The sequence below is a fragment of the Haliaeetus albicilla genome, chromosome 3, assembly GCF_947461875.1.
Source record: "Haliaeetus albicilla chromosome 3, bHalAlb1.1, whole genome shotgun sequence".
NCBI classification, from domain to species: domain Eukaryota; kingdom Metazoa; phylum Chordata; class Aves; order Accipitriformes; family Accipitridae; genus Haliaeetus; species Haliaeetus albicilla.
In genome coordinates this window covers 67,223,021-67,245,132 of record NC_091485.1, presented here as the reverse complement: position 1 = coordinate 67,245,132, position 22,112 = coordinate 67,223,021, and the positions used below count along the sequence as shown (strand labels likewise).

Genomic DNA, 22,112 nt, shown 5'->3' with positions numbered 1-22,112 from the left:
GCAGCTTTTAATGTGTGCTTTCAGAAGGATTTGTTCAATTTGGGGAAAACTATGTAACCAACGTAGAAAGTGGTGAAGTTACAAATGCTTCTGAGCAACCTGAAAAGCTTTCATGCAGAGCCTACCAGATACCAACAGTAGGGTAATGTGGGAACCATCGGGGTAAAAGAATAATCTGTCACAGTGAGGTTATATACTGTAAATACATGAAGAAAAATGAATACATTTCTGACAATTGAAACCACTTTTACTTCCCATTTGTGCCACAAGTTAAAACCAATCTCCTTTGGTAGTGTTGCTCTAAATACATTGCTGTAGATTTGCCTATAAACTCTATTTGCAGTTCAGCAGAGCTTCTTGAATTGATTTGTCATCCATGTGAAAGTGAGTTTGTTGAAATGGTTCTTATATGGACGTTAAGTACCTTCTTGTGGTTTTGACACTCGCTATAAAATATTTTGGTAGAAATTCTGATCATGTTACTGATGTTCTACCAACATGCATTTATTTTGTATTAATGCTGGTATCTAAGGCAAGAAAGAGGAATAGCTGACTTTTTTTTTTTAGGCCAAACTAAGTTGTCTCCTATTTACTTGCTGTATTTTATCTTAGGGCTAGTTTAATGTGGCTGACTGCGATACCATGGGAATAGATTGAGGAGCTAAAAGCTTTTATGCAGTCCTGTGTTTTTTGAAGTCTAATAGTACGTATTAGCAATGAATGTAAACAACCTGCCTGTGCTGATGCAATGTAATGTGGTATCTTTTCTCCCACAGTGGATGTAAAATTATTTAAAACCTTGAATGAAGATGGTAGTAATCTGCAAATGATAAGTGAGAGTGGTTTTTTACAGTAATCAAGCAGAATTCAGTGTAGAGCTCTTCCAAAATATCCTTCCTATACGTGCAGCAGTACTACTGCAACAGTTAGTAGAGTAAGTTTAAAAAGTGAGTTTTGATAATGGCACATTTAGTAAACTGTGTTCTGCTTCAGCCTTTAACCATGCTGATTTGTTTATGAAGGTAAAGCTGCTATTTTTCTCTACCTGTAAATAGTTGCCCAGGACAACATGAACTGTTTAATTCTGTTTGTCCAATGAGCCTTCAAATCAAAGACATTAATTGCAGGGTTGTTTTGACTTTTTGAAAAGTCGCTTTTAAACAGATGAGCAGAATATGTAAACTTTGCTCATCAGAAAGGCGTTTGACCTGAAAAACTGTGCTTGTTGAGATGGGTGACTGGACTTTCGTATTATATGTGGTCTGTTCTATTGGGTTAATGTCAGATATTGCTTATTTCACTTCCTGACTTACAGAAGGACTCTTAAATGCTTGTTAAAGGACATTTCTAGGTTTTGTGGGAGTGTTTTTGTTGGGGTTTTTTTAACTCTGTAGGGACTTGGACTATTAACATGTAGTCCTTCAGATCTGGTTAATATTCAGTTTACTGCTTGACCACATAACTGCAGTTTTATTATTTAGAATCATAGAATATCTCAAGTTGGAAGGGACTCAAGGATCATCAAGTCCAACTCCCTGCTCCTTGCAGGACTGCATAAAACTAAACCATATGATTAAGAGCATCATCCAGGTGTTCCCTGAACTCTGACAGGCTTGGTGCTGTTAACTACTTCCCTGGGGAGCCTGTTCCAGTGACTGACCACCCTCTTAGTGAAGAACCTTTTCCTAATGTCCAGCCTGAACTTCCCCTGATGCAGGTTGCCCCCTTTTAGCTTATCATGGAATTAATTTTGGAAATTATTGAGCAGAAATAATGTGCAGCTGTTGAGACTCAGTATCATTAAATTAAGACCTTGTTGTTGTATGGCTTCTGTTTTTTGTTTTGTTTTTTTCCCCTGACTGTTGGACAAAGCTGTTGAATACACACAGTGGTCCCTAGGAGCTGGGCCCAGACATCCCCACGTTATGTCTCTTACATTTGTTACCCTATGTTCTGTTATTTTTGTGCATGCTTCCATCTTAAATGCTACCCAATAGCCAGTTGAGGTCACAGGTTAAAATAACATGGTTAGCTTTTTTCCTTTCTGAACAGCTAATGATCAGTACAATTGTTTTGAGTATTCTTGTTTATCATTTTTACTGGCATCTAATCACCCATGTTTTTCTTTCTATTAGAATAATCTCAAACTTCTGTTACTGGATGTTACTGTTTAGCTGATCTGAAAAGCTTCCCTTTCTCCTCCCCGCCCCCACTTCTGTTTTTAATTTTAGCTGCAACAGTTACTAAAATCTTTCCGTGTAGGTGGAGCTCAAGGCACTCCTGGGCAAGCTGAAGGCAGCCTTAGTGCTATATGACAGTTGTTACTCTGGCCAGAGCAGAGTCCCGCACAGTGTTGCCTCCTGGTTTGTGCATGAATTGCGACTATGGAGGAGCTGCTTCTGCTGACACTTGCTTAGTGGGGCGGTGCTAGGGACCTTGAGGGGAAGGAGTTAAAGCGAACTGCTTGGGCATCCACTGTAACCTGCTCAGTCTGAGAGAAGCACGTCGCAAAACTTACTGTTGTTGGTTTCCATAGGAAGGGCTTTTCAGACTTTTTGAAAGTTAATCTGTGTTCTTTGAAATCTGGACTAAACAAATCCATTGCCTCTGAGCAGCAGAGATGCTGTCTGTGATCTTCTAGAGCTGTAGTGTAATCAGCTTAGGTCTAAATTCATCTTACACTTTTAACTATCAGAGCATTAACTATGGCTTCAGCTCTCAATTTCTGATGCTGTTTATGGTTAGAACTCAGTAAAACCAGTAAAAAGATGTTTTAGGTGGTGAGTTACTTTGCTGGTTGGTTTCCTTTCATGATCGAAGTTCCTTTCTGCTCATATGACCTAATATAGTCCTGATGAAAGTGATTCAGCCTGAGCGTAGGAATCTAGATTATAAGAAATAAGGACTCCTCTGTTTAAGTGTTACTGAATAGGGCTGTGGGTCTTGGGGTTGCTTAGAGCTGATAATACACTACTAATAATGTTGAATGGAAAAGCCCTTTTGACCTTTTCTTGTCTTACTGTTTTTATTACGCAAGTGTATGAGTATTGCTGCAAACTTCCTGGGACAGGGTATGGTTTTGTTTCTGTTATGCTGATATTGAGTGAGAACTCTCAGTCTTAAACTCTGCCATACTCCTAAGAAATTATATCATTTGTGTAGCTTAGATAAAAAAGCTGTTGAATCACTTGGTTGGTATTCAGCGATGCTTTACAGCTTGGTGTTAACACCATAACATCAAAGGAAGCATCAACTGTAGAAAAAGAGCAATGCTAAGTAGTCATAGGGAAGTTAAACATGCAATGGATAGCAAACGGCAGTATCATTTAATGTTGTAAAGGTATCCAGTATCTCTTCCTAGCTTAGGAATACCTAAGTACTTTTTTGAGGAGTGACAGCCTGAATGCTAGAGAATTCTTCAAAATTCTGCTCATGTTATATACCTGGTGCTAAATCACTTAAGGATTTAGATTTATTAAGGTTCAAAAGAAACAGAGGAGATAATATGCTACCAGAAATAGCAAGTTCAGTGTTTGAATAATTGACTATTAGACACAGGACTTGCTTCAGTAATTCTTGCAGGCTTTTTAAATTTTTTTTTTCTTGCAATAAAACAAGAAGTTGTGTAGTCTGGACTAAAATATCACAGTTCTCCTCCTCCATCCCACTGCCAGAAAAACACCCTCACAAACAAACCCACCACAAATTAAAAAGCAAAAAGTCCCATCTCTGTTTTCCTAAAAGTCTTTATTTGTCTTCATGTTACCCCACATTTAATATTCTCATGCGCTTTAAGAAGTGAAAGAGATTATTTGTAAATATTTAAATTAACTTTCTGATTTGGTTAAAAAAAATCCAAAACTTGTACTTGGTCTTCAGTTTGGAGCTTTTTTTTTTCCTATGTAAAGTTTTGACAAGATGCAAAAATGAGGATTATGATAGTTCATTTTACTGTTTCCACTAAGCCAAGGTAATGGTTCATTGTGGAAAACATACCTGTAAGTGGATGAAACATAAATTTTCATGCTGAGTATTAGTCTTGTATATGTCTGAATATCCTCTTATGCAATACAGGCTTCTCAATTATCTGTGTTTTTCCCTCTTTTTTTTTTTATTGATAAAACAGGTTTATGTATATAACCTTGTCCCCTTTTTGTTAATCTATAGTGCAGTATCTAAACTTCCTTGAAATGTTTTCTTCAAAGTAAACCTCATGGCTCTTTGCTACATTTCTTTTGAAGCCAGATCTTCAGACTAAGCTTTACAGAAACTGAAACAGTGCTTTGTGGACCTCACTTGGAGTATGCCAAGTAATTAGTTGCGCTCCTAACTTAGCACGTGGAACTGAGACTGCTGCTCGATGTTTGGATGTGTGGTATGAAGAGCTGTATGCCAGTATAGCTGTGTATAATATGAGTTATAGTGGCATAAATGCATTTTAATCTGTGAATAAAGGGCAGAAAGCATAATGTATGCTTTTGGTATGTGTTTAACACAGGTGGAGAACTACTAAGAAAGCTTTCAGGTCAGATCACCCTTTCCATCATTAAATTGTAAACCTAAAACACAGGTTTGAGTGTAGCAAGTAATACGAGTTACTATAAGACAACGCTGAGAAATTATATAGGATAGGGAAAGGCTTAATATAACTCATAGACTTTTAAGATACAATTTAGCTTTTGAAGGATAAATAAAAATGAATGAAGAAGAAAGATTTGAGCTGAAGCTTTCCTCAGCCAGAAGTCAAAAAGGTGGTTTTACAGTAAGCAACCAGCAGATTTGCTTTCTTATGAAGAACTACAGTAATTTTGCAGTAGTGCTAGACTACCTTTGCATAGACTTAATCTAATGTTTGATTGCGATACAGATATAGCAGAATCTTTTTAGAATCACTGATGTTAACATTGAAGTTTGCATCTGTTTAGCCTTGAACTATGGGTTCATCTGCAGATGCCCTGAAACTTCCTCTGAAACATGATCTTAGCTATGATTTATTTTTTATAGCTTAGCCATCTGTTATTGTTACTAAAGTAAAAATCAAGTTTTACTGCTAAACATTTCTTAGCATTCTTTTTTTATTACCCGCAAGATGTGGGATATATTTGACTTGTGGTTCTGTTTTGGACTGGGCTTGGTTTTATGTTTTAATGTGTGCTTCTAAGAGTAACCAGTTTTTGGAGTGGTTTCCTCAAACTTAATTTCAAGTCTGCAACTGAAGCAAGAGAGCAGGAGTGTCTAAAAATTGCCAGAGCACTGTAGTCTTTGAGCTAGGTTCTGTTCTGTTCAGAAATATGCAAAGGGCAATTAAGATTCATGGACTGAGAACATCTGTGCCGTAGTCCACCTCTGGTTCGCACAGAGTTCAAGTTGGTGACACTTACCAAGGGAAATCCTAGTGCAAGCTTGAACTTCAAACAAGCAATTTAAACATTTGCTCTGTGAAAGCAGCAGAGTGGATTGTTTTGAAGACGACTAGTAAAGCCTGTGTGCCTAATACATCGCATGGAATACATGAATCCTGTGCAAGCTTTCTTTAGTAAGTGTTGTAAGCTTTATGCAGTAATTCTTTCTGAAGTTTCCTGACAAGCTGAGGTACTGATCAAATACACAGAAAGTAATTTAGATTCTTATTGCAAAGTTGTTGTCAATTCTTTCATACTACTCAATGTTTTCTGTTCTTAATAGGCAGGAAAACCTGAGTGTTGGAAAGCCTGCAAAATCACCATTCCTGTAGCAAATCTTGACTGACAGTTGCTGACAAGTTTATGCTTGTGTGTAGAGGCTGCTTAATTCAGTCAGGGTTAGGCAGAAGATGTTGGTTTCATACTGAAAGTTAATGGTTAGCTTTTCTCTTCTGAAATCTGTTGTCATGTATTGCTGAGTTAAGCAGCATCAGTTCAATATGAGGTGGATGCCCAAAACGCAGGGCTTATTCAGTGGTTAGGCAGTGCATTGGGTTTGTGTGGCAAGGTTTTGGTAGTGGAGCCGGGGTTACAGAGGTGGCTTCTGTGAGAAGCTTCTGGAAGTTTTCCCTATGTCTGATAGACCCAATGCCAGCCGGCTCTAAGACAGACCCACTGCTGGCCAAGGCTGAGCCCATCAGCAACGGTGGTAGCACCTCTGGGATAACAGATTTAAGAAGGGAAAAAAAGTTGCAGTGGGCACAGAAACGGCAGCCAGAGAGAGGAGTGAGAACATGTGAGAGAAACAGCCCTGCAGACCCCCAGGTCAGTGCAGAAGGAGGAGAGGAGGTGCTCCAGGCACCAGAGCAGAGATTCCCCTGCAGCCCGTGGGGAAGACCATGGTGAGGCAGGCTGTCCCCCTGCAGCCCAGGGAGGTCCACGGTGGAGCAGATATCCATCTGCAGCCAAGGGAGGACCCCACACTGGAGCAGGTGGATGCCCGAAGGAGGCTGTGACCCCATGGGAAGCCTGTGCTGGAGCAGGGTCCTGGCAGGACCTGTCTGTGGCCCCGTGGAGAGAGGAGCCCACGCTGGAGCAGGTTTTCTGGCAGGACTTGTGACCCTGTGGGGGACCCACGCTGGAGCAGTGTGCTCCTGAAGGACTGCACACAGTGGAAAGGACCCATGCTGGAGCAGTTCGAGAAGAACTGCAGCCTGTGGGAAGGACCCATGTTGGAGAAGTTCGTGAAGGACTGTCTCCTGTGGGAGCGACCCCACGCTGGAGCAGGGGAAGAGTGAGGAGTCCTGTCCCTGAGGAGGAAGGACCGGCAGAGACAACGTGTGATGAACTGACTGCAACCCCCATTCCCTGTCCCCCTGCGCCGTTGGTGAGGGGTAGGTAGAGAATCTGGGAGTGAAGCTGTGCCTGGGAAGAAGGGAGGGGTGGGGGGGAAGGTGTTTTGAAATTTGGTTTTATTTCTCATTACCCTGCTCTGGTTGATTGGCAATAAATTAAGTTAATTTTCCCCAAGTTGAGTGTGTTTTGCCCATGATGGTAATTGGTTGAGTGATCTCTCCCTGTCCTTATCTCAATCCATGAGCCTTTTGTTACATTTTCTCTCCCCTGTCCAGCTGAGGCAGGGTGGCGGGGGGAATGATAGAGCAGCTTTGGTGGGCACCTGGCCTCCAGCCAGGGTCAACCCACCACAGCCAGTTACTAATTTTTTTTTTCAAGTTTTGTTATCCACAATGATACCAAGTTTACTTAGTGCATCTTTTATATTTGGGTACCATTTGACTTGTGTCAACTACAGGCTTTTCCTCTGACAAACTGAATGATGCTTGGTTTTGTTTTCTTCTGAAAATGAATAGCTGCAGTTTAGATGATTCACCGTCCCTCTCCAATGGCTGTAGACATTTTTCTGCACTTGGTCTCCAAGTGTTGTGACAATTCTTTGAATTCCTGTTGTAGTTGGTCTGAGATGTTAGTGTAAGCTTTGGCCTTCTCCTGCTGTGGTGAAGTTAGGCTGCAAGTCAAGGGGGGGTTGTGTAATAGAGATTCCTAGGATGGGATTCATCAATCTTTCTGCTGTTTGACTCCATAAAATGGTATTTAAAAAAGGCTAAACAAAATCTCTGAGCTGTTAACCCATTGAATAAAGGTAATTTGCCTGCCTAGAGCTGCTTCTCTCTAACATAATGTTAAATACTTGGCTGCCTCAGAATCACAAGCAATTGAAAAAATGCTTGGTTCTGTAGTATTCAATTTTCACTAGCTATTAAATTATATACTATACATGTCTCATCTTGTGCCTGTTGATACTCTTTCTATATTAATCTGTAGATCCAGACCTTAATAATGAGTCAGAAGGAAGCTCAGATGTTTTGCAGATCTTCTGTACTAACTGGGAGAACCCAAGTAATGCACTCTGAACCTGACAAGAGGCGATTGTTCATTTAGATACTCTTGGGTCTGAATCAGGGTGCATGCGAAGTGCAAAAATTGTGTAAAGAATCTATCACACCATTAATTTCACATCTGGCCCTTTTAATGAATGTTGACTGATTATTGCCCACTGACTGCTAGAGATCTGCAAGTCAATTTCTTACCCATTTAGGCAGTGCTTTATTATATTGCATAGTGCTAACCTCTAAATTTAAAATATTGTATGATGTGAAGTCACACTGTACAAAAATCAAATATCTGTCAGCTTGCCAGTATAAACCAAGCTAATAGCATGATCTGAACTGTTCCGCATGAAGGCGTGCTCATTGGTACTAAAAGACAGGAATCCAGTTAATGGATTCCTGTGCTAACATCTCTTTGCCTGTTATTGATGATAGTCCAACTGACCTATAATTCTCAGCTTTCCTGGTTGCTTCCCTTTTGCCTAATGGCTCTATGAGGCCATTCAGTCATTCATTGAAGCCTTGAGGACAAGCTACCTGAGCATCAGCACGCTTTTCTTGCAGGTAGTAAGTGTTTGTGATTGTAAGTGCAGTGTTCCGTCTGGAAAGATGTAGAGAGCTGAGCAATTCTAGGTTTTTTTCTAATAATTTTATCAATTGGAAATTTAGATATTTCTGTTTAGTAAGGAACTAGTAGTGTTAGGAAACATTTTTTAAAAAGTCCGTAGTCTTGCTGTTATAGTGGGTTGTTTTTCCTCTATTGCTGTCATATTTATTTCTATAGTCTGGTCATTCTAATGAATTAGGACTTCTTTTTGTTTTCAGCTCAGTGAATTAGGTTGGACTCTCACCCAAAATCATCTTAACCAAAGCTCTTGACTAATCCCCCCAAAATAATCTATTTTTAGGTAGAATTTTTTAGTGTTCTTAAATGTTTTGTCCTATTTGATTTTCCTTTCACTTTTTTCAGGAAATTAGCTATTTGAAGTAATGTTGGGTCTAACTTTGGTTTCGGTTTCTCTATTTGCAGTATCAGTTATGTTCATCCCTGACCCGCAGGGCACCAATGTTTTCTAGTCAGTATTTGATGTTTGTTGCTTTGTCTCAAAGCACAAATTGAGCGGTGTGCAGTCATGAGGATGGAAAAAATTCCATATTTAAAATACGCCTAGTGAGAGCACGTGAGTTTTAGGAAAGTTGCAGCAGCTTTTACAAAGATAGTGCTCTTAACCATCTTTTTGTCCTGTGTAGTAGTTGTTGTCCTGAAGTACTAGCTAGCTGTTGCTTACTACTGAGAGAGTAAAGGGAAGTTGATGCCAATTGGCAAAGGAAAAAGCAGATGCTACTCAAACTTACAGAAATCCTAGTCAAGGGAGAAGCCTCTTTGAGAGAGATGCATACACAGGAAAGAATGGAGCAATAAATTTCTACACCTGTAACAGTGTCTAACAGTTGTCCTTCTGCTTATGTTTAGTTCTGCGGGCTGTGAAGGGTCGTTCTCACTAGGGTCTCCACTCTGCTTCTTGCCTATGGTGTTGTAGATCTTCAGAGCCTTCCCCAGCTAACATTACACTATTATTTCCTGTGAAGCTCAAGCTCTATGAGATACTGTAGTACTCCGTATCTTTTCCCTTAAACTGTACTATTAAAATTACTATTTCACCAGCCTTAAGATGGTGGTTAATAATGTGTGTAACAGACTGTCCAAGAATGCTCGTTTTCTTTGTTAAGCAAATGGTTTTCAGTGGTGACTTGAAAATGCCTTCTCTGGAGGTCAGTATGCAAGCCATGAATTTTTTTCAAGAGCTAATTTGTGTGGTTGAATTAAGAATCTTGTGTTACACTCTTGCATTTCATTTTGCTTTGAAAAGAAAGTGGAACAATTTGTCACTGGTATTTTATTGCAGCTTTGACTCTTTACTAATTCAATTTATTAGGGGTATGTGTTCTTACGGATTATCTAACACCAGCAGCCTTTTTCCCAAACAATTGTTTGTTGCCAAATAATTGTGTTCCCTGTTCATTTATATGCCTAGAGATAAAACACAGTTCTGCATTTTCAAAAGTCACAGTGGCATATAGATCCAGGACTACGTTGATAAAGTAAATCCAGAAAAATAGTACAATGTCTGGAACAGATGCATGTTTGCTTTTACAAGGTCATGTAGCATTACATTTAAGACTTTTGGTGCAAAAGAAGGAATTTTCATAATCTCTTTTTCTTTTAAAACAGACTGGAGGCCAAGAACAGAGTGCAGCACTGGCTGTAGGTAAGAATTGAAACTTAACCTGCCTGAAAACTCTCCTGACATATAAGAAGCAAAAATTATAATATGTTAAAGGACAGAAGATGGGACTGTACTGAATATGAGCAATTTTCTCTTCAAGAACTTGTTTTTCCCTATTTCATTCTACAACTTTTGAAATCTGTAGTGTTCACTAGAAAGTCCTGATCTATAACGTAATTTATGCCTCTCTGGTTAAAAATGCTAAACCAGGTTGCAAGTGTGTGGTTTTTTGCTTGCACAGTAACTCACCATGCAGCCTGGTAATGCTTTTGAAAACTCTTCACTGTAGCGATGTGAAGAAGTACCATTGTTTCAATAAAGGCATTTGTGGAGTGCACAGAGTATAGTAGTTTGGCCACATCTAAGAACGTACCCTGGAAGATTGTGCTTAAACTCCTTGGAAGATCTGAGTGAAGACATGTTTTGGTGGTTTTTCTTTCTCAGTCTCTTCAGTAAAGTTACTGTGTAACTTTACTTCTTATCTGAACCAGACGCCTTATGCTAGAAACCAGTATTCTGAACTGGCTTGTAAGACTGAAGAGGTAGCATGCGCTCATGTGAAGGTTTTAGCTTTTAGTTTTATCACCTACTTGGCATCTAAGCTACTGCATAGAGTGTGTGTGTTATACTTCATGTTTATTGTGCTGTGCCAGCATAGCTATCTTCTGTCAGATTTGGAAGGTGATGCTAGCAAACATGAGGTAGGATTTATTTTTCTCCCATTTCTGATTAATTATCAAAAAGCTCTTTGAATTCTGGGGAGCTGATTAAATTGATTTGTTATCAGTTTTGCTGACAACAGTAGAAAACATTTCTAAGTGCGGTGTCCAAAATTATTTGAATGCTCTATTGAGTAATTAAGAATATATGGCATTATAAATGTGTTACTGAAGTAATTGTCCCTTATTTTAGTGAATGATTGATCTACTAAAATACTTGTTTTGCAGAGTTGCTGGTTTTGATGAGATTTATATCACATTTTTGTCATTCTTTAGAGAGTTTCTGGTAATGTTGGGTCAGACCAACAGTCATTCTGGCCTACTGTCTTGCCTTCTGGGTTTATGGAATGAGTCTAGGAACTGGGCAAGCATGCAGCAATATTTTCCAAATCTACAATAAACTAATGGAAAAACATCCAGTGTCAGCAGTAGTAGTACCTTTTTCATTTGGTAACCTTTTCTTCTGAAGTCATGGATAAGTGTATTAGCAAAGTTGCAATTAGAACTAGTGACAACTTTTATTTACAGCATCGTGTGCATTTGCAAAGGATACATTGTAAGAGTCGCTAAACTGAGTCAGACCATGGGTCTACTAGGCACCTATAGTCTCTGGGAATCACCATCTTACTTCCCTCTGCATGTGTGCACTTGATTTTGCTCATCCTTTCACACCCCCCACTTATTCCTCCACTAGAGCAGTGCTCCTGCTCAGGAAGGTGAGAGTCATACAGAAAAGGTAGCAAAACTCAAGAGGCATTGCTGGGAATGGTACTGCCTGCAAAAGGAGGAAGGCTGTCCAGTGAACAGCTACAACACATGGCAAGGAACTTCTGTTTTCTTTGAAGACACTGTGAATCAACAGTATTTTGGGTATCGAAGGGAAAATGTTTATAAACCAAGGTGCTGGTGTCCACTTCAGCAGCCCTAAAGTTCAGGTGTCTGACTGCTGATGCTTTCACCTTCTCCAGTTGTGCTGAGACAAAGTAGCTGCCAGATGCTTAACAGCATCTTAAACCAGCTGGGAATCACCATTGTGAAGGGTTTGAAGGGACTGACAGAAGCCCCACCCAGGCAACACTTTCAAGAGCAAAGCACCAGTAAGCTAACAGTAGTAAAGATCTGGAGTCTATTGAAAACTGGGTAAGCTTCAAAGAATGGGGCAAATTTACCTAGATGTTGCTTTCTGAGTAAGGCTAAAACTTGAAAAAAGCTTAGTACCTAACAAAACTTGAACCTTCAAATGTGAGCAGATGCCTGGGGAAGAGTGGGAACAGGGAGAGCATACATTGATGGTTCTTTTAGTATATATTTTCAGGTCAAGTATTTTTTGGAGCCAGATGTGATTATTAAATGTATTCAGTATTGTTTAATGACTTTCTATTCCGCATATGTGCCTCGTTTTCCCCAAGAACTGCTGCAAACTCCTTGTGAGATGAGGTGAGATGGACTTGTAGAGGTCACAGATGAACTGGTGCAGGAGTTGTAACTCTGCATGATATTCTGCATCCTTGCTACTGATCTTAATGGTTTGCAGGTTGTATAATATCACTGGAGAATAGCAAATGTTCCTCCGTATTTCCAATACGTGGATGAAAATAAAGTGTCTTATAGCTTACACTTATAGGACACCTCTAGTTTGATTTTAAGATTAAAACAAAATTTGAGATATGTTGGGAGAGATGGAAAATGAGATGATCAGATTTAGCACAGCTAGAGAGATCTGGACCAGTGTGCTCTGGGTTTTTTGTTTGTTTGTTTTTTACACTTGCTTTCTAACAAGAAATAACTGTCCAGACTCAATAAAAGTAGTTGATACTGTGCCTCATGAGGCTATCTGAAGAAGTAACTGGAAGTAACAAAGATGGCTGTAGAACCTTGATCTTGCAAGAAATCTCCTGTGAAACTTTAAAGACGCAACCAACTATGTAGAAACCAATTTTCTCTGTCTGCCCTGCCTAATGCCTGCCTGTTTTGTTTCTGTTTCTGAAAACAGATGGGATGGTAAGGAAATCATTCTGCTAGTCATTTTCTGTTGTACTATCAGTAACTTGATGTGTTTCATTAGCCTTCTATATTTTGCAAACATACTTTGTCTGACTGGTGTCTCAGAAAAAGGAAACTCCACAAAATAATCAGAAAGTTCTCCTGAAATATGGAAATCTGCCCTTCCAGCTTATGTGATTTGGAAGGCCATAGAACTTCCCTTCCTCCTTGGTAGATCAGAGCTGGTGTGTCACTGAACTGAATTCACAGATGGACAGTCAGTGTCAGGTTCGTACACACAAGGTTTGTGGTTTGGTACTGCAACATTCCAAAAAATCCCTTAAGATAGAATATGTCAGTGAATATTTATATCCATCAACTTGATGACTAGGTAATTTGTCATAATATTGTTAGTGTAGGATTTGCAAGCCAAGGTGCTGAAGGGGTGCAACAGTTTGGAGCCAAACTGAAGGAAAACATGTCATTTGAGTATTAAAGAGTGATGCAGCTGATTGTACTCCTTGTCCTAGTACATTAGATGGCAGCATTATCAAGGCTGGCTGTCAGAGCCTCAGTACAACTTCACCCAGCTTGGGTACTGAAACATATGGGAGTCTGATTCTTATAGATGGAAATTTGGCTATTTTGAAAGAAAACACATTTCCAAATAAAACTAGGCTTGAAGAGGAGTGCTTTTTCACAAGTAAAATACCAACTAAAGGGTGGCAGATCAATTGAACTAGACACTATAGTGAAGTTAGGTATTGAAAAGACTTTTTTTTTTTTTTTCTAGCAGTTAGATAAAACTTGCAGGTTTGGGGCTTGGTTTTTTTTTTTTGGTGGGGTTTGTTCCCCTCCTCCCCCCCATCTTTACACTGAAATAAAAAGCTGGCAGGAGAAGGACTTACCATACAAATTATTGTTGAGTTTGTTTTTTTTGGAGATGAGAGCTTGACAGCTGAATTACAGGCTGACATCTTTGAAATATGAAACTTTCTTAGTAATGTGGTATTAGAGCACAGTTTTAATAGGCATACCATCTTTTGTAGAGTAAGAAGCTTTTTCTGTAAAATAATAAAAAAACAATCTGTAAATCTACCACATCTCTTGTTAAACACTTTTTTGCATCTTTACCTGATAAAAATAGAATGTTCTCAGCCTACTTTGAAAAAAGACAAACTTCAAGATCAGCCACTGTTTCCATGATGTCATAGTATCGTGGACTAAATGCAGTATTTGGGCTGGAAGAAAATAGCTGACTCTGAGCTGTAAGGCTCTAAGGTAGTATGAATACATTTGTTACAAGCTTCCCTTTCTCTGGAAGTTCAAATTGTAAGGTAGTGACCTCTGTTGGAGGAGTTACAACACTGCAAAAGGCTTTTAAGATTTCAAACTTTGAAGGAGAAAGCAAAGTGTAGATTGCATTCCAATGTAAATCTCCCTGAACTAAAAAAAGTGTATTTTTTTTCCTGATGATTGCAATGCAATTGAATTAAAAAGAGCATTATGCAGAATTACGTTAGAAAGCATGTTGAGCTTGTGTCATTTTGAAGGAGGAAAGCATATCTAATTTTTATCCCCAGATTCATTCTTGGAAGAGTTGTGCAGTTACTCATTGAAGGGTAAACCAGAGCAGATTTTTGGAGCATAGTCTCTCCCCTTTTCAATACAAGTTCTGTTTTAAAAATAAGAGTAATCCTTCCAGACAAACTGGGTTTTATTGCAGACTTGTGTGGGCACGCTTAGTTATTTTATTGTAGCTCCTGTCAAATAAGTTATTCAGTGTCAGCTGTGCCACTAAAATATTCCCGAATTAACAAGGCTTTAAGACTGCCTCTTCTAAAGGAACTGTGGATTCTTCAGTGCTTTTCCCTTGATTTCCTCTAAATGGAAAAATGGACTGAATAAACACTGACCTGACCATACTTTACAATTCTGGTTTTGAGGAATGTGAGCCTTTTTTCACTAGACTATTTTCCCTGGCAGGTCTCCATTTTCCTGATATGACAAGTTGTGAATTCAGTTTTGTTCAGAACGGAGACTTTATTGATGATGTGTGATCTCAAAGTAACTTCAGTTTCAACTAAAACAGTTCATTGTATCAAAGTCAGTTTAGCCAAAAGAACTGACATCAGAGGCAGCTTGAGGCAGCTTTAAACAGCTTTTAAGTAGCCTAAATACTTAGTTTCCTATACAAAAACATTTTCTATATAGCTGTATAAATTGTTTTCCCACTATTCAGATAAGATATTGATGACTGAAGCCCCTGGAATTCAGTGGTGGGTTTGTTTGGGGGTTTTTTGGGGGGGGGGGGTTGGGGGGGGTTGGGTTTTTTGGTTTTTTTTTTTTTGTTTTTTTGGCTTGCATATCTTTTATTCTTGATACAGTTGATTTGTAATTAGTGGTGTGTGGAAGAATAACCACTAGGTGTCAGGAGTGGCAAGCAGTGTACAGATCTTTGCATAGGTTTAGACTGTGAAGTATATCATAAAAGTGTATATAAAAACTGATGAAATCTTAACATTTGCTAGAACAACTTGTCCAGCAAAGAATGAAATTGTGTGTTTTATGCACAACTGGTGACTGGTGTGGCACTTCGTATATGTGTTTGGTTCAACAGTTAGATGTCTATCTGAACTGATACCTTTAATAATGTTACTATAGCTATGATGAGTCCTGAAAATGAGACCAGCCTATCCAAAATCTAACTTATTTTAAGCTAATAGCACCAAGCTTCTATTTCTTAAATCTAAAGCTGGTAATTTCCATATATTGGTCTCTTTTTCCAGACTATGAGTGACAACTACTATTTTTTTTACTGTTACCTCAATAATTATTTCTTGTCTGGACAATGTATTTTATTACTTGGGGATTTTGTTTAATGACAGATCTTTATTACTTTAAACACCACTAATATCAGTAGTAGGAATTAGAAAGTGTCAGAGGGCATCTATGCTTCTCTGGCACTACATAGAAGATAAATGTGTGCATTAGACTAGGAAAAACATGTTTGGATCTAAGGAAAAAATTACGACTTTCTGAAAAGAGTGATTCCCGCAATGTAGTTTACAAGCCTGTTTCCATCTCTGCAGCACTCTCTAGCTTTTAAGGTTAAGGGCAGATGCATTCTCACTGCTTGTGAAGCTTAACTGCTTCATCGGGAGAGAAAACGACAGTCGATCCAATAGGCTGTCCACTCTGTGATTCCATGTGTTGCTAAGGGCTGCCTTGGATTCAGCTGATGTGGGCAGCCACCTATTCACTGTCTTCCCCCCCGCTGCCGTTCATGGCTAGATACTATAGGCAGAAAATGTTCAGTAAGCCTTGAAACAATCGCCAGGCTGATAGGATTATAGTTCTAGAAAAACAGTATAGGGAGACATTCAGCTAGGTTTTTGTTTATGTATTAACACTGTAAGTATTGTAACAGTGTAGTGTTATACTATAATGTTAGACTTTTAATGCTATAAGTGTTTTTCACTTACTATTTTATCAAAATATCTCTGAATTGGAGGTTTATGCCGCACATACATGACCAATTGAAAATTTAAAACTCAGTCCCTGAAAGAAAATGTTTGCTCTTTCATTAGATGTGCTTTCCATATAGTGTCATGCTTAACTTCCTCCTCCAGACTCTAGAGCATAGATATGAGGTTTTCACGGAGTACAGTTTTCACACTCTGGATGTTCCTGTTCAGTCTTAAGCTTCGTTAAAAGTAGTCTTGGGAATAGCATATAATTTTCCAAAAGGTGAGCCGATTTTTTTTTCCCTTGAAGCAGGCATTCTTCAATGGTCACAAACATATAGGTTTTTATCTATTTATTTAACTGGGTTTTTTCACTAGTTTGAAAGCATGCTATTTTTCTGATAAAGCAAAATTTACAATGTCCCTTTTGAATGTCTTTGTAGTATTTTTACCTTTAACAAGAGTAAGTTTTCTAGCTGCCCACCAATTGCAAGTAAAATGCTTGTTAATGTACACTTTTTCTTTCAGGTGTGAGAGGGGGAATTTCTTTAGTGCTCGGCTGAATTTAGTTACATCATGTATTTCTATTAAATTTCCCCTGGGCTGAGCTTAGGAAAAAAAGAAATTGAAATGTGTCACGGATGTTTTCAGCATGAAGGGCATGCGTGCAAGACTTGTTTTGAAAATATGCCTTTGCTTTCCGCTTGTCTGATCATGACACTACACGCAACATCATACAACCCCATAAGGCTGTAATGGGCCAAATCATTGTAATCAAATGTGGCATTCCGTATGTCTTCCTCTGCAAGTAGGTCAAGTTTAAACCATGTTCTTGGCTTGCGCTCTGATTTCCCATAACCTGCTCCACGTGGATCAAGTATTGTGCTGGAGTACAGAGCATGTCAGGAGGGATTCTGGGCAGCTTCACAGGGACAGTCAGTTTTTAGACAGAGACTAGTGGGTTTTTTTCTGCTGTGATTTTGATGTTGGATTCATGGCAAGAGAAAACTCCATTGGTCTAAAGCGTGCTTTTACTGAATCTCACACTGTCATTTTGCCTAATGAGTTACCTTTGGACACTGCACTATAAAATGTTCAAATCGGTAAGACCACTAGGAGAAAAAACAGTTTGCAAGTTTTGAAGTGTACTATATTCTGAATGAGAATACCAAATAAAATTGGACAAAGGTTGACAATCTGAAGCTGTGGAAGAACAAATAGGTAGTGACCTAAACCGTACTTAAGGCTGGGCATGTGATTATTTTGACGTTGGTGAGTGCAATATGCAAAATTCTTCTTGATAAGGATTACAGCTTTAGTGTGGATTTTGTTCCGGTTGCGCTGGAACAATTGTGGGTCAAAAGGTGTGTTAGCACACACAAAAGTTACTTCCAGTCAGTGTTTTGAGTCAGCTGTTTGGCTCTGAGACAAAGCCCAGCTGCAGGATATAAAACTCAGTCAGTAGCAGTGCTTGCTATTGGCTTTGGTCTTTATACAAGCTCAAGCCTTTCTTGAATTGGAGCTGACTGATGTGGCAATGTGCTCAAGAAGGATGCAGTTAGTGCTGGAAGATGTCCTTGACTAGGCAATGATAGCTCAACGTCAGAGCTTGTTAACTGGAACCGCATCTGACTTCATAAAACAGTTTACTTCAGCTGAAGTTGTGGACTTTCAAGGAAGTTGGAAGAGTGCTTAGTAAATCAGTACTGACTGGGCATGCCGCTATGGTGGTTAATTACCAAGATAAGTCTTCATAGAACTACCAAAATCTTCTGTGCTGGTGATGTTTTTACAGGACATCAAATAGCAGAAGAGGTCCCTGAAAATAACTAATGGCTAGTTTTGTAGACTGTTTCTTTAGATGCAGATTGTCATCATCTTTAATATTAGAGCCAGTAGCAGACCTTCTTTCATGTGTTCTGGACCCAGCAGAAATGCAAACGATGAGCCATCTTGAACAAAACAAGAATCTCTAGTACATCTGGATCTGTCAGGAGCCTGAAGCATCTCTGAGCTAGGCTCCTTTACTCTAGATTGATCCAGGTATTCTGCTGACATCACGGCCTCTCAGAAAGGTCAGTTTTCATTTTCCCCTCTACAGGTTTCCACCCGAGTGCAACAGGTCAGCTCTTCTTGCTGCTTAGCTGTACCTTTTGAAGGAAAATAATGTACAGAAGTGCAGAGCCATCTAACCTGAGCCGTGGCATGTTGACCTGCTGCTGCTTCCATGCATCTGGGAAGTTCCACACTGTGACACCACGGTCTCATTTCTAGAAGGCCATTTCAGAGCTCAAGAAGCTAGTGCTTAGCCATGCAGGAAGAATAAATTCCTATCTGTTGGATCTTACATTCATTACCTTGAATGCTAAGGAGAGAGAAAGTATTCTCCCAAGAAATGCTAGATCAATTATATCTTCTCAAATTGAGTTTTCAAGCTCTCTTTCTAGCTTCTTAATGTCTTTTTGGATTACAACTTGGAGGAATGGTCATTTTCACAGCTCTTAAAACACAGAAAATCTTCTAGTATTAAGGAATACTTGAGATCCTCAAGTAGCTGTTAGAATTCATCTTGATACAAGTTTCAAAAATACTGTGTGTGTCCAGCTTCTGCTAGATTTTCATTCACTCCATAAAAACTGAATATACAGTGAATGTTTTGCTGTGAAGAAAGCAAATGTGTGTGTGTATCTTGTACACAAAACTGACATGACTGAAGTTTATCAAGATTTTTTCAGTATGCTGAATGCATGAGGGAAGAGGTCTGTTAGAACTTCATTATGAACAAGTGTTCATGCGGCTTTGTAATCATGTAAATTGAAGTGTGTTGCTATATCACATATTGTCATCTTGTTGCTGTCGTAGTTGAATTAATCCATTCTCATCATCTTCAATTTCTCTCCTTTTCTCAGAGAGGCTGTTCACTGAACTGTTACCATTAGGTCAGTTGCATCTTCTGCTTGAATTTGTTTCCTATCTACTGTTTCATTGTAGTGCCAAACCTTTTATTGTGCTTCTCTGTGTTAAACTCACTCCCAGAGAACAAAGCATATATTCTTATTGGCAAACTTTTCTGAGGGGTGAAGGTCTGAATGAAAGAATTTGTATTGCAAAACTGACTCCCTGACCCCTTACTCATTTTAGGAGGTGGTAGGGATTCAGTAATCTGTTCTGCAGTGGCTATATTCTCTTCTGTAAACTTATCTTCAAAACACTTAAACCCTTCAAGCATGCTCCTACTCTAGCCTTCAGAAGTAGTATTATCCAATATTTAAACACATGCATGACCCTGTAAACTCTTAAGAGACTGGTTAATATAAAAACAAAGGCAAAACCTACATAGAGGCATTTACTTGAGGTATTGAAAATATTTTGGTGGAGGAGGGGATGGTGCAGCTGAAGAGCTGAAGCGTGGCAGTAATTGCAGGTATAGTTAGAGTTCTCTTTAGGCAGTTAATATCGTTCTCTGCTATGTATTTGCTGTTTGCTTGTTAATGTTGGAATTGAAATATGCAATACGCTGTTTTGAGGCTGAGGTTTGGTTTTTAAATCTGAATCTACAGACTCAATCATCATTAGGCAGCTTGTGCTTTTGGGTTTTTATCGCCCCTGTTGAAAATTCTTGTTTAAGAATGCCTCTGCTTTTTCCACATTATGAATGTCCTCATTGTTGGGGAGTGGACTAAGTGGGTTATTCAGTCTTGTGTTACAGAACACGCTTGCAAGATATGGAAAGGTAATTTCTCTGCTTTCTGATGTTGCTTGTTTACACTGCATTGGTGCACGTGTAGCATTTGAAGAGTTCACTGAGCTATGGAAGAAAAAGCTCTGGAAAAGCTGCCTCTTTGAAGAAACACGTTTTGATGGAATAGTTTTTAAGATAAGTGTCTAAACTGGACACCCTGATTTAAAACTTCCTTAAATAATGGGTATTTCTCACAGGCTCAGAAATCTGACTTTCCAGAGAACTGAGTTCAAATGCTTAGGAAGCAGAACTTGCATTTTCTTGAGTTTCAAGGTGAGAGCTGAACATGCAAAAAAGCAAGCGTACACCTGCTGATGAAGTTCTAGGTGCAGAATTCACTGTGATCAGTTGGGTTACACTCAAAGTTGCTTTTCTAAAAATCTAAATTGTTGTTTGGTCATTCTGTAGAAGTTGCTGGAGCAAAGACCTGAGTAACCTTCAACAATCTGGGATTAATTCCCACTTTCTTCTGTAGCTTTTGTTGATTGTGTGAGTTATTGCTGAATCTTGTGGATCCTGAAAAATAAATTGCGTGCTGTTCTTAGTTTGCTTTTCCCTCACCCAGTGGTTGCATTTTTCTTATGGAACTCAAGAAATCCGTCAACACAGGTTCTGAAAATTTGTCTTGCCTGACAATTTATTTTGACTTCACATTGCGTCGGTTTTCTTGATTCCTAGTAAATTAATAATTCTTACTGTCATGCTACCTCCTTCCAGGTAAACATCAGTCTTCAGTAACAGTAAAAATTGGGGGGGGGGGGGGGGGGGCAGGAAGGCATACACTGGAAGGTTGGTATAGTGACACTAATTTGAAATTTGATTTTTTAGATTTTATGCTTGAATCCAAATGTGAGACTGTTGATGACTTAAATAATTTGAAATCAGATTTTTTGCTTAGTGTCTTGTGTTTGTCTTGCAGCAGAATTCCAGTGAACTCCTGGTATTTCAGGGCAATGGTTCTTCAGGATATTTTCAGCCTCTGTAAAATATGGGAGGGTCCTTGAAAAGGTGCCTTGCTATAAAATGCAGTTTTCATAGTCATACTGAAAGTATTGATTTCTGAAACTTACAGTGTTGTTTGAAACTGTTTCCTTAATTTATCTGACCTCGAGTAATCTAATGACTATTTAATTTTTCTTCCACTTTTCATATCTTTTAGCTGGGATGTGACAGCAAGCATAAGAAGAACTCTTGAAACTTGATTATCTTCTGTTTTTGGAAAAGTCTAACTTGCATTTAACTCATCACTTACGTGATTTGACGGGAAAAACTGTTCATTGGCCACAGATGACTACTACTAGTAGGCTTTCCAAAATTTGTTTTGGATTATGGAGAGAGAGTAAAAACTCAGGCTTATGACAACACTAGTTCCATTTGAGGTTGCTTTTGTCCTAAGCAGTAATTGTCCTTATTGGCTGCAGGTTGCGGCAGGGGTTGCGGCAGTTATGCAAAACAATTGGTCAGTCATCATAGCTAACATATTCTTTAAATGTATTAAAGAAAGATGAAAAAGAGCCAGTAATTCAGAACTTATTTTTGTCAAAGCTATAATTCTTAATTTTTTTCAACAATTACTCCTCCCAAGAAGAAGGGGAGTAGAAATGTGCTGTACAGTGCGCATTTTCTACTCCCCACCAGAAGGTGATGAATCCAGTGGGCAAAACCCAATGGGAGCCCTGCTCCAGTGAGCCCCAGGCATGTACTTAAAATAGGAAATCGTTATTGGAACTAAATTATTTTGCCATTTTTATTTTTAGGTTTGCTGGCATGGGTAATCTCATTAAGGTGCTAACCAGGGACATAGACCACAATGCAGCACATTTTTTCTTGGATTTTGAAAGTAAGTCTCTCGGCCCTTCACAGCTGGTGCATTTAAAATGGTAACAGTAGGGTTGCTTATACCTGCTGCAGTGAAGGCTAGGGGACTCAATTTACAAATGTGCAATTTTAAAAAAGATTTGCATGTGTTTTTTCCGTTCCTCTTTTTTTTTTATCCCTCCCCACCTCTAGTAGTAGCCAAGCCACCATCATGCTACTGTATAAATTTTCTTTCCTTGTGCTTAGTCATTTTGGGTCTCTGTGGTCAGTGATGTCCATCCATCT

At 39.0% G+C, this 22,112-nt stretch overlaps 1 protein-coding gene across 3 annotated transcripts in view; it reads left to right on the top strand.

The window, feature by feature from the left end:
* CYRIB (CYFIP related Rac1 interactor B) overlaps positions 1–22,112 on the top strand; it is a 101,947-nt gene that overhangs the window by 62,111 nt on the left and 17,724 nt on the right. For 2 of the 3 annotated variants that reach the window (XM_069780062.1, XM_069780061.1), the window contains exons 3-4: positions 10,044–10,080; positions 21,767–21,849. In XM_069780062.1, the coding sequence (XP_069636163.1) occupies positions 21,777–21,849 (73 nt within the window). In that variant the 5' untranslated portion in view covers positions 10,044–10,080; positions 21,767–21,776. The remainder of the gene's footprint in view (positions 1–10,043; positions 10,081–21,766; positions 21,850–22,112) is intronic. The other variant, XM_069780060.1, reaches the window with a different exon arrangement.